General features: G+C 49.8%; 1 protein-coding gene across 1 annotated transcript in view; it reads left to right on the forward strand.

The window, feature by feature from the left end:
• Positions 1–13,109, forward strand: part of LAMA5 (laminin subunit alpha 5) — an 85,191-nt gene that overhangs the window by 27,337 nt on the left and 44,745 nt on the right. Inside the window, 2 exon segments of the mRNA XM_039563188.1 lie at positions 9,301–9,418; positions 12,821–12,939. Of these exon segments, the coding sequence (XP_039419122.1) occupies positions 9,301–9,418; positions 12,821–12,939 (237 nt within the window).

Below are 13,109 nucleotides of genomic sequence, written 5' to 3' on the forward strand. Positions count from 1 at the left end.
ACAGGCTGAAATTCCTGCTTGGTTGTGTGGGAGCTTCAGCTCTGGGGGAGGCAGCTCTGCTTGCAAATCCATTGAGGCTTCGCCTGGACTTTTATTTATAAGAGCACGAATGGTTTGTACTTTGCAGGCTGTGTTCTGGTGGCTTGCAAGAATGGGAAATGGAGGAGGTGTGGGGAAGAGCCCCTGCGCCTCCTTCCAGGCAGGCTCAGGGAGAAGGAGAGGACCTGAGCACACCAGAGGCTCCGAGCTCGTGTCCGGACGTGGGCCTGCGCTTTGTCACAGCTGTGCCCATACATCTGGGTCTGGAATGTGCTGTGGTTTAGTGGCTTGGTTTCATCACATTCACTGCCAAAGTCATGGATTCCTCCTATATGTTTTAAAAGCAAACAATCTGTGGCTGCAGACACTGTTCCCTGTGGGTCAGCACGCAGGCAGCTGGGGGAACACTTAAACCAAATGAACCCAGAGCTGTTAAATTATTCTCCGAGGAAATGAGAAAGATGAGCAGCAGCGACTGATGAGCTCTTGGTGAAATCCTCTCACAGTGGTGATGTCATTGGCAGGTAGAGGAGTGAACATTGACTTTTCATGGAATTCTTTTTCTTGTGCTCAAGGTCATAGTTTTCACCCTGTTAGACTGCACATTGATAAACAGCAGGTACCAGGCAGGGCTGTCATTACTAAAAGTATTGCAGCTCTTTGACTTCGAGCCCATTCTCTCTCTGTCCCAGCAGCAGATGCCCAGGGAGCCCTTACAGACAATATCTACAGCTGCTGGGACAGTTTAGCAGTAGGAAGGGCCTGAACTGGGCTCTACTCCCAGCTGTGCTTGCTGTGTAGCGATGGCCAGTCACTGGGGAAGAGAAGAGGGACAGGTTTTTCCTCTAAAGCTGGACCTTCTCCCCATGAAATAATGGATAGAACAGGTTTTTTTGCCATGTGGGGAGAGGCTGTGGCAGTGCCATCCTCTCCTTCATGTCTGCTGTCTGTTGTTCCAGTCTTCTTCACAGAGCACCTAGTTGATGTCCTTGAAATACAGCTGGGAGATTGTTCCCTGAGCAAAGGCAGCATTGGGATCAGCTGCTCTTGAGGAATGTTGTCCATGTGAACAGGGGCATTGGAGGATGACGAGATGGACTTAAAAGGTTTGTTTCCAGATCAGTGCCATGCTGGATCTCAGTGTGAGGCACTGAGCCCTTTATCCTGGGCACAGGGACTGGTCATCTCCTTCCAGGACTGAGATGTGCTCCTTGTCTAAAATTGGCCATGGTAGAATGGGGCACTCCAAGGAGGTTTTTTAATTTCCTCTCTGGCATTAAAAACTCAGTCGGTTCTTTCCCATTAGTTACAAAAGAACCTTCTCTCCCTGTGTGCGGAGTGACAGCTCCCTGAAGAGACTCTGCTTCTCGCAGTCTCAAATAACTGCAGTCAGATGACATCCCTCAAGTCAGGCTTTTTCTTAGCAGTTTCAGATTTAGGCTGCAAACACACCAGTTAGTACTAGCAAGCTGGAATTCCCTGCATTTTCTATTTATAGGAAAGCACTTTTTTTTCTGTATGTTCTGGGATTCAAGAGTTTCTGCTGTGGTGTAGTTTTCATTTTGCTAAAATTAGTCTTAAACTCCTCTTAGTTTAAGGGAGGAGAATTAAGGCAGTGGACCCAAGGCCCTCTGAAAATCAGTCTTGAGAACCATGTGGGTTTTCTTCTCTCTCATGAAGTAGGTGGCTGGATTTATTTAGCTGCCTGCATTTGAGTGACTTCCAGTTAAATTCCTCTAGAACACCAAGTCTTCCTGGGACACCTGCCTGTTGCTCACCTGTCTGCATGAAGCTGCTTGCAGGAACTTTGGCTTTCTCACTTCTGCACATTGGACAGCATGGCACAAGCACACGGCACTTTCACAGTGGGGGCTATCAGGGCACTTTGTGTCTCTGTAAAGGAGGCTTTTTTCCTTTGAGTCACTTTTTTCCTTATCCCACTTCTCATGTAATACTGTATCTTACTGGGAGGAAGACCCTAGTATGAACTGTCACTAATCCTGCCAGCTAATTATTGATGCACATATTTTCCCAGAACACACCATTCCTAAAAAAAAAAACCCCCAAACATTCCTGGAAGCTTCCTACAAGCATTTAACCATCAAGGACAATTGACACCTCAAGGTAAATAGTCTGAGAATCTGAAATCCTGAATGTAGTTATAGTGTCTTATCTCTGCAGCACCAGGAAGTTTTAAGGGCCTATTTACAGCCACCTCTGTGCTGGGTTTCTGATGGTGTTTGCAGGAGGATTAAAGCAACTAGGGAGGGTAGGAGTCCTTGTGGTGGGGGCACCTGATCCTCTCCACACTCCTTGGCCTCAGTCAGCTCCTGGGCTGGGCTGGCCTTGGAGACCAGTGCTTGTACCCCTTTACAGGGTGCCCAAGGACAGGGGAGTCCACTTAGCCATTCCCTGAGGGTGTGGTAGATCAAGTTTGGGCTAAAAGGCAAATATTTAAGTCTTGTCTTTTATGGGTTACTTAACACTTTGCCCAGCAGCCTAGAAAGTTGCAGAGGCCATCTCAGTCAAGTGCAGGGAATCTCTTACTGCACAGTGAGAGGCTGGTGTGGGCAAAGTCCTTCTCTGTAAGTGACTGAAGCCTCATCCCAAGGAATTCCAGTCATCCCCCTCTGTCCTGACCAGTTTTGCTCTGCTGTGGTGCCTCTGGTTACCCAAGTCTGGCTGCAGTGACCTTTGGGTGGCTGTCGGGCACACACAAAGGGCTGGTCTGAATTGGGAGGGGACCCCACTTGCTGGGTTTAAGCACAGGCTTGTGTTTGACCATGTACAGTTTGGTGTGTCAGCATCCCTGGATGCTGCACCTGTAGCCGTGTGCCATTTGCTGTTTGCAGCTCCAGCTAGGCAGGGATTTAACAGGATGTTCCTCCGTGCCTCTCCTTAGTGCCAGCTGGCTGTACCTGCTGTGAATCAGGCTCTTGCTGCTGCCCTGTTGGAGGTCATTTCTAAAACTTGGCTATCCAAATCTTCAGCACTGTGCAGGCCACAAGTGACGGCACTGCTCTGCCCTGCCATGTGCCAGGTGCTGCAGATTTAGTCCCCCAAGGATTTTTGGCAGGAGGTGTGTGTGGCACTGGCAGGGGAAGGACAACTTGCGCAGGAAGATGCTGTGAAGATAAAGCAGTGCTGTGTGTGAAATCGGTGGATGAACCAAATCCTTCTCAGAAGTGGTGTTTAAAGAAAGAATCCTTTGTGGAAAATGCTCCATCAGCTGTTCACCTAAGCCAAGCTGCTTAGGAAGGGAATAGGCACTGTTTAGAAAATAACATCATAAAGCATTGAGTTGCTGCTGCTGCTGCTTGTAATGACACTGAGCAGGTTTCATGCTGGCTGGTAGCTCTGAATCTGTGGTTTCCTGGAGAGTGTTTTCTTTGATCTCTCTCAGTAAAACTCCAGTAGTTTTGAGAGGAAAATTTGAAAGCAGGTTGGTGCAAAATTAAGTGTCAGTGCTCACCTCTGTCCCCAGCCGTACCGAGGGGTTCAATAGCTGCCAGTTTGCACCTCTGTCCTCTCCCTGTGGTGAAAGGTTGTTTCTAAAGCTTGGCTGTCAAAATCTTGAGATGCCAGCATAGGGAACCTTCTCATTCAGAACCCTGTAATCCTCCATGAGCAGGTTGGAAAAACATCATTTTTAGGAGTGAGGATTTGAGACACGGACATACAAGAGCAAGCCAGGAGTTGCTGTGAGGAAAAGAGCAAAATGGGAGCAAAGCGTATTTCAGTGCACACCCCTCTTTCAAACACTGACTTTTGTGCTTTTCTGTGTGGGGTTTGTTTGCTCTCAGGCTCTCGAGTATTTTATAAGAAATGGCTGGATAAAAAGCCATGCCCACTTGGAGGGGCAGCACCTTTGTTTGCTGCCTGGAAGGGTTGAAGTAGTTCTTGTGTGATTGAAAATAAAAAGTAGGCACACACTAAATGTGAGAGATTCTATTAAAGGATTCTGATGGATGGGCTGGGCAGAAATAAATCTGCTGTAGGACAGCAGAAGCTCAGCAGGGGGACAGTCAGTTGTTAATGAGTAAATTCACTGCTTCCATGAGAATAAATGATTACAGGCAAAGGATGCAAAAGGGGCAGATCACTGACCTAGACAAGTTCAAAGTGAGTCAGAAGCTCTCTGCCTTTCCAGGGCTTTTCCACCTCCTGCATATTTGTTTGTGGGAGTAAAAGGTGCACAAAAAGGCACCTTCTTAGCTTTAGCTGCTGCCACTGACGTGGTGCCAGCACTGCCAAGTGTTTCCAAGGCTTATTCATGGCAGCTGGGCAGCCACTTGCCCAGGCTGTGGACGGAGGTGACCTGTGCTCCCAGAGAGCTGTTTTTCCCTGGCATTGTGGATTGATAACCCCATCCAGCCTCTGACATCTCCACGTTTTCCAGGTGGGCTTGTGGCTGCGGTGATGGACCAGGCAGTGCCTGGGGGATGGATGGGCTTGGAAGAGAGTAAAATAATTTGATTTTTGAAACTGGGGAAAAATAATTAACATTCTCTGACACTTTCCATAGTGGCTCTTTTTCTGCTTTCCTGCTTCTAGGTTTTGCAGGTTTCTGGAGCTGCTGTGCAGTGACCCAGACTGGGGTGCAGAACGCCCCAAAACGCTGCAGGTGCCTGCTGAAGGTGTCCTCAAGCCCTTTGCTGTGCATATCCAGGGGGCCTCATGTGCCCCTAAACAGTGGGATTTATTGCCCATGCACTGGTGTTGAGCTGCACCTGCTCAGCAGGTCCATCCGATCCTTCCAGGAGATCCCAAGTGGGAATGAGCAGCACTGGTAATGCTCTCCACGCACAGCTCCACAGGGGTATGGAGCAGTGGTGAGGGAGAGATGAACTGCTTTGTTTTTACATGGTGCTATTTTCATAAGGCAACGCCAAGGTAATAAATCTGTCCTGTGGAAAATTAGCCAGTGGTTTACTGTATAAACTGCTCCTGTGGGATCCGGGGCCGGGAGCAGAGCTGGGTGTAGCTCCAGCCAGCACAGCCTGCTCAGACCTTTTCATCTGAGAACCAAAAAGAGCCCCTCTTGCTGTTGGTGAAAATGTAGTTGCCAATATTACAACAGTGTGAAGATCTGTTTTGGTTATTGAATGTCTCTGTGTGGCTTTGTGGTGCCTTGGAGTATCAATGAGACTTCCCCAAAACTCCCTCACCAAGGCACCCCAGGACACAGCTGGTCCAGCTTGTTGTCTTCTTCCCACATGTACCTCCCAGAACTGGAAAACTGAAATCAGTGTCTCGAGGGAAGGAATGGAGAAGAAATGTGTGAATTTGCCATCATGTGCTGCTTACACAGAAGGATGGATGAACAACCGGACAGAGAATGTGCTGCTCCAAAAGAAGCTGAGTTTCTTGTGCCCCCCTCTGGAATCTGTTTTTACTCTTCAAGTCTTTGCACTGTCACACTGGGCAGTAATCAGAATTATATTCTCATGGGATTTTGGTGCTGGATAAAGCTGCCCACCATCTAAGGCACAAAGGGATGGAGTGTGGGACACGGAGGAAATGCCCTCATCTCCATCTTCCTCTCCTGGCTCCAGCACTTGCTCCATCCTTCCAGGCACTGGGGCAGCTGCAGATTGTTACTAAGGAAACTTGCTTCAAAACCACTAACAGCAACATCAACTACATGTAGGGATGTTACTATTTTCAAAGAAATCTGGTTGCTAATTAAAGTAGTGTCAGAATTTCCTGGCTGGAAGATTGTTTTATGAAATCCCAGAGGCTGGTCAAAGGTTGAGCTGTACCTGGCATGTTTTCAGAGGTGGGGAAAGCAAGGGATCTGCTGGTGTGGAGACAAGTGTGTGCATCAAGTCTGGTGTTTTCACCTCTTTTCTCCATCAAGAAGGGAAAAAAATGTCGTAAGTGGCTGGGAGCATAGAGGTTTTTATTCATCTGACTGATAATAGGAGCTAAATAAGGGCTTTGGAAAAAAACCCAACCATTTCTCTTGCAATATTGGTTGGGCAGAACTGTACTGGAACTAAACATGGAATGAAAAGTCTGGCTTTTCTGCCAGCTCTATTTTTAGAGCTACTGCTCCATCTTTGCATCTGAGTTTTCTCAGCAGATGCACTGGAAACAGGCAATTTGCTGTTATTTTTTCCGGCCAGGCTGTGATACTCTGCAAGATAAGGATGTTGGATGGAGGGGCAGGGGACTCGCCAGACCGGACAGAAATCCCCCTGGTCTGAAAAGACCCAGGACATGGGTCTTGTTCCAGGTTTGGGGTCACTGTGGTCACAGACTCCTGAATATTTTCTGTACTCCATTAGGAATGACCCTTGCATACTGGAGGGGAGTGGTTGTGCAGTGTTGGCTGGCTTCTTTGTGTCCCAAAATTGCGGTCACGACTGGAATAAAATTCAGCAGCAGTAAGAGCACACAGCAGTGCTGCAGATGGATTCGGGTATGGAGAGAGGAATTGTGTTTGGCTTTGAGAGCAAATACCTGCCCGGAGCTTCAGCTGAGGTACTGCAGCTGATCCAGACATATCCAGCAAGAATCCAGAGGTTCTTGTGCTTTCCTGTGAAAAGCAGCAATGGAAGATAAAAGGTGTGCTAGCCCTGGTCTGGGACATCTAACCCTGCCAGTGGGGCTGGGACTGGCCTTCCAGAGAACTCCAGCAAGCATGGCCACAGTTGTGCCCAGTGTGTGTGTGTCCCATGACTCAAAATGTACCGAAACCATCTCTACCTCCTTCTTTCAGCTGGAGGGCTCAGAGGGGTCAGGAGCCTGTGGCTGCCCAGCCCTGCCTGTCCCTACCCCAGGGGCATTTACACCAGAGCTTGCAACCAGCAGCACCAAGTTCTTTTTCTGGCTGTTGTTTTTGCTCTGTGAATCACTGAGCCCGAGGCTTGGTTTTGTGTCAAGTTTCACTGTTTGGGCAAAAGCTGCACCAATTTGACTGCATGGTAATCCATGTTCTCTGGAGGGAGGGGACTTCTGAGAACTAGAAGTGTGTGAGGAGTTGGACTCCAGGACATTTAATTAGCAACACTTTCTTCCAGCATAAAGCTGAAAATGAGGAGGACCTCCTAGAAATGCCGTGGGATTTATGGGCCATAAACTCCTTACTGGCTTTGCTAAAAGAAAGGCAGTAGAGAGGGGTGCACCTCACATTTCTAAATTTGTGTTTGTGGTTGCTGTTCATTCAGAGCAGAAAATCCCCCTGTGCCTGAGGCCAGAACATATACAGGTATTCTGGAGCCACAGGGGATTTTGTCCAGCTAAAGGCAGTGTTGGATTCCAGCAGGAGCATTAATTTGTTCCCTGCAGAATAAAGCTGGAGGAGGGTTTAGAGTGGAGGGAAGGTGTAACTTCACAGGCTGGTGTTCAGCCCTGTTCCCATGCCAAGAGGCAGATGTTGAGCTGTAAGACCTGGTCCTGCAGAGAAAGCAGCTGCCTGAGCTGAAGCCTCTTGAGCTTCACTATCAAATAACAGCTCTGCTGAGAGGTTAAGCAGGCAGAAAACACTGCTCCTCTGGAAAAGCTTAGTCTTGTATGCCTTGACAACACACATGTTGCAGAGGGGAACTAGGGCAGCACTGAAGTCTGTTTTCCCTCAGTTTTTTGAAAAGGATGCCTGTTTCCCCCTTGGCTGGGCTTGAAAGTCTTTTGGAGCAGGGAACCGAGTTGGGTGACTGCTTTGGTTTCTTTGTTCTGGATGGCACCGGTGCAAACCCTGAGAGTGGTGACACATCCCACCCTCCTGCCCATTCCCAGCGGGAGAACAGCCTCTGCCCTGCTGTGCTTGATGATCATGTGGAGTTCCCAGCTGGATCTGGTTCACTCCTCCCTGAGCATCTCTCTCAAGCCCCCTTAGCCTACACCCAGGTGTGGTTTCAGGTGCCACCAGCCTGCAGTGGGAACCAGACCAATACCCGTGGTAAGTGGAGGAGAGGCTGCCCCAGAGCCAGGGGAGCGTTTGGCAGTGTCCTGAGGAGGTTTTTGCTTGAATGTCCTGCTGAGGGCGGGGACTGAGCTGATGCCAGTCCTCAGGGCTGCCCACATCCCCTTATCCATACCTGCACACCAGCACTCAGACCCCTTGTCTGACTGTCCCCAGCAAGATCCATGCTTGGTAGATGGCTTGGTAGATTTAAATACCTCTTTTGTGTTTCTTCTGGCCTTTACTTGCTCAGTCTGTGGATGATCAGGGCTATTTCAGAGGCATGTTATTAATATTCGTCCTCTGCTCAGCGATGCGTGTGGCCAGGCAGGCTGAGGTGCTGGCTGCTGTTCTGGCCCTCCTGCATGGCTGAGATGGTCATGGAGAAGTCCTTCTCCTCCCCTTGCAGAAATGTCCCTCTGGATACTTCTCAGTCTTTAGCAGGGGTGTATGCTCATACAGCCCCAGCTCTGCATGAGGAGGAACTCCTGAGCTATAAATCTCTGCCTTTCAAGCACTAAACTCCCTTTTGGGTTGTTTTTGACGTTAGGAATTTTCTCCGATAAGAGAACTTTATTTGCCTTTAAATATCACTTTGTGACAGGATGATGGAGTGGGGATTCTTGGAGCAAGCCTGTGCCAGCCGGGGAAGGGAAATTCTGCTGGGGCTTTTGTTTCTCTCTAGCACTGACATTGTAGCTCTTTAAAGACTACGTTTATTTTATACTTGGCAGGAGTGTGTGTGCACACGTCAGTGTCCAGACAAATGGGAGCAGCCCAGCGTTGGAGCTGTGCTGGAGCCAAGTGGGTCTCCTGCTCTCCCCTCCCTGTGGCACCTGGGGAAGAGGAGCTGTGCTGGGGTTTTTCTGGAACAGGCTTCAAAACACAGGCTGTGTTGGTGAAGCAGGGCTGGTATATGGAATGCCTTAAAAAAAGAGAAGGATTTTGTGATGCTGTCTGCAAGGTGCAGTTGGATGCTCCCTGGCTGTGCCACCTGTTACCCCAAGAACAGCCCAAAAGCCAAGTCTCCAGGACAGCATCGTAGCTGGTTTGTAATGCAGCCTGTTCAGACTAAGCCTGGGGTGTCTCCCAGCACAACCTGAGTACAGCCTGTAACCACAAAGTCTGAGCTTTGTTTGCATTCAGTGGGAGCTGAGCTCCCTAATCTGGCTCTCTGCAGCAGCTGTGTCCTATCACCATCCCTTTAGATACGGAGGATTTCGCTCCACAGGCTGCTTGTGAGCAGCAGGAGCTGCAAAGTGCCAGCTCATTTATTCCACTTGGATCCCACGAAGTTCTCTCTGCTTTTCAGGATGCCTCAAGCAGCCAACTCACTCTGTGTTCCTTTCTTTCAGCTCTTCCATGTAGCATATGTCCTGATCAAGTTTGCCAATTCCCCTCGTCCTGACCTCTGGGTGCTGGAGCGATCGACTGATTTTGGCCTCACCTACGAGCCCTGGCAGTATTTTGCCTGTGAGTATGTCAGGGGGCTGCAGTTCAGTGTCAGGTGGTGAGGGCAGGGTGAAGATGACTCTGTGCAAATACAAGGCTGGGTTTGGAGCTGTTCCTGTGTCACTGTTGCGATGCAGCCCATGTCCTCTGTTTCATCTGCCCAATAAGGCTGCAAGAACTGAAGGTTTAGTGCTCCTCAGGGCAGGAGAACTGTTTTGCTCTCTGGTACTGAAAAATTTAAAACACAGTCATGAAATGTGTGGGGATGCCAAAGTTGGCACCAGCATCCACACACATCCACACCAGCTGGGTGTTGTGTTGTGGATCTAGATCTAGATCTGAACGTGAGATTTCTTATCATCTCCTCCCTGCCCTCCTCTTTCTGCCTGTCTGCTCTGTACCATCCCAGACAATATTCCAGCTCCTCCAGAAGCCAAGCAGCAGCTCGCTTCCAAGTGGCTGCTGTCACAGAAAAGTCTGGATGCAGAAAACATTCCCTTGTGATTATCAGTACCAGAGATTGGATCCAGCCTGTGTGGGGCAGGGAACCGCTGTCCTGCTGCTGTGCAAGGTGGGATCAGAGACAGCTGGCTGGAAAGGAGATCTAGCCTGTGCATTTGGCTTCCCCATTCTCTGATTAAAACCTTAAGAAACAGCTGGTTCTACAAAACTCTTCTCCCAGAGGGTGTGTGTGGTAGCCGGATGCTGAGGATCTTGTTAACCACCAGCTCCTCCCAGAAGCAGCAGCAGTAATTGGGAGAAGATGTGAGTTAAGATCTACAGCCAGAGCTTAAAACCTGGCAAGAAAGGACGTGGGAGCACTCAGAGGCCTTGCCCTGGGCTGTCCCTAAAGGCTCATATTTCTGGCTTACCTGTTAGGCTGTGCTTTGGATTTCTGGCCTCTTCTTGTGCAAGAAAGAGCTGCAGACATGTTACTGCTGTCTTGCCTTAGCGTGGTAGCTCCTCTGCAGGGCGGATGTTTTTCTCTCTGCTGTGTGCTAGTAGGGAATTACTGCTGTCAAATTCCTGCTTTGCTTTTTTCTATCTTCTCTGAGAATTTCTCGGCCAGCTCCGAAGCCTCTCTTGAGGCCCATTACAGTCGTGTTCCTGCGTGGTCTGGAGCTGCACAGGGAGCTCTTGCCCCACCGGCTTGTTCCTGTGTGTAGTGGCAGTGCTGTAACATCTGGAGTCCCCTTCCCTCCCAAAACATCAGGCCCTGTTACCACTCCCCTGGAGAAGTGACATGCAGTGACACAGCCCAGTGGAAAATTCCCATGGAAATCAAGAGGTGGCTGCTCCAAAACCTGCCAGATTTGCTAGCACAAGAAGTCCTCTGCGGAGGTTTATTTTTGTCACGGGGGATTCTGTAGGTGGTCTAATAGAAACACTGCCAGGTCAGTACCAGGGTTAAAAGCAGCTGGCAGAAAGGCAGGGTTTCTTCAGAGATGCCAGTGAGCCTTGCCAGGGGTGACACTGTGGCACTGTCCACCCTGGCTCAGTGCTGCTCATCACGGGAGGTGCCAAGGTGCTTTTGGGCTCAGCTCTGCGGGAGGAGGGAGAAGTGACTGCTGGGTGAGGCTGGGTCTTTGTCTGTTTCCTTAAAATACTGCTGGGGTTTAAGGCCAAGGGGTTACTCTGTTTTAGCTCAGAATGCCCAGCTTCTGGCTCACGTGGTTGTGCAGATTTTGCAATAACTGGAGGAGTTCATCGGTTTTCCTGAGTAGCTCCTTGGGCTGAGCATCCTGTCTCCATGCAGCCATGGCGGTGCTCTGGAAATCAATCATCTTGAGCCAGTGGTGACAGGTTCCTCGCCAGGGACTTTAAAAATAAATCGCCTTTAAAAAGCACCTGGTGAAGCAAACCTTGGCGGCCAGAGACCTGATGTTAAATGTTTCCACATCTTCCTGTGGATGCAACTGAGCTCTTGCTGTTGCCAAAACAGTGTTTCCTGGAGCAAGGCCATGTTCTGGAGACAAGGTGTGGGTGGGTGCAAGCCAGAGGTGAAGACGACAGGGAGGCAGAAATTCCCTGCTCCCCCTTTGCTGTTCCTTCTGCCTGGCTCAGCCTACCCATGCAGCCCATGGAGTGAGGGACCTGCCTTCTGGAGGCACACTGAGACAGATTTTGGAGGATTATTCCTGTGAATTGGGTTAACGTTTCCCCTTCAGTTTCCTGTGTGAGCTAAGCAGCACTGGGAGGAACAGGAGGTTGTGTTGGCTGCCTTTTCTTCCTTTTTCTCCCCATGGAAACACCCTCAGGAGCACTGCAGTGACACACACTTGAGCACTCTCTGCTGTGAGCTCCTGGCACAGGTGAAAAGGGAGTGGGAAGGAGCAGCAGCCTTTGTCCAGGCTCTTCCCGAGGGAACAGTTGTAGAGAGTAGCATTGTGTAGGTTTTTGCATAGGTAGATGTAGGTGCTCACCACCCTGCACGATCAGGCCCTGAACTGCCCCAGCCATGGTTTGGTTGGCTCTGCCAGCACAGGGATGTCACACATCCTGGGGACGAGGGTGCTGGACTTGCAGGAGCAGTTGTTCAGGGAAGCCAGGCCATTCCTGTAGCTGCAAGGAGAGTCTTGGCATGCAGCATCCCCAAAGAAGGTCATGGAGCCAGCAGAGCGGCTGCCTGGTGGTGCCTGTCCCTGACTTTAGCCAGCCTTGCATTGCCACTTAGTGGCAGGAGCCCTCGTTTGCTGTCCCCAAGGGATGGTTCTTGGTGGCTTTGGCATTTCTGGTTTGTAGCATTGGTTTAAGAGCAGAGTTCAGAGTAAGGTGTGAGGAGGAGACATCCTGCAGGCCATTGCTCGGCCTCTCCCAGACACTGCAGGTCCCTGCCCCACACCTGCATGTCCTCCCTGCTTGGTGGGAGATGTCCCCAGCGGTGGCTGTGGCTTGTGGTTGCTCCTGTTGTGGGTTCTGTGCTGGCTTCAGGACGGACTCAGGAAGTTTGGGAGCCACATGAAATGGTGGTGCAACTCCTACATCAGGAGCAGAGCCCTGGCAGCAAAGGGCCTTATGCAGTTCAGTGGTAGCAGTGTAGCAAATCCACTGCCAGCAAAGCAACGGATTGAGACCAGAGTTAGGTCTCAGTTTGGTTAAAATAGGAGCTTAATGCCAAAATTAAGGGCTGGGTTTCTCTGCAGCTGGTGGCAGTGGGTAGAGTGGCTGTTCTGACATTCCTCGTTTACTGCAGGGAGGTGATTTGGGGGGGATTTTCTGCCTGTAACTGTTGGAGTGACTCCCTCCCTTATGGAGGACATGTATTTAACCATGACAGAGTTAATGATACAGAGCAATCTCTACGTAGTAAATGCTTAACAAAGATTGTACACCCATCTCTCCTGTAGTCAGCGTGGGAAAATCCACAGAGGGCTGGGAATTGCTCCTTTTCTCTTACTGCTCCCATCTCTGGTTGATGAACAGCTTCCAAGAGGGACTGCATTGAGAAGTTTGGCCAGCACACTGTGGACCGTATCACCAGGGACGACCATGCCATCTGCACCACTGAATACTCCCGGATTGTGCCTTTGGAAAATGGGGAGGTGAGCCATTGCCTGTTTCCATCCCTTGGAGTTTCCAGGGTTACTCAGTGACTGTTGGTACTCTATTAATTGGCTCCCTCTTGATTTTCAGATACCACTTAAAGTATTCAGTTAAACCAAATGAGATTCACTGGGATTCAGTCATCTGGATGACTGGGTTCAGCTGAGGG

The sequence above is a fragment of the Corvus cornix genome, chromosome 20, assembly GCF_000738735.6.
Source record: "Corvus cornix cornix isolate S_Up_H32 chromosome 20, ASM73873v5, whole genome shotgun sequence".
In the NCBI taxonomy this organism is placed as follows: Eukaryota; Metazoa; Chordata; class Aves; order Passeriformes; family Corvidae; genus Corvus; species Corvus cornix.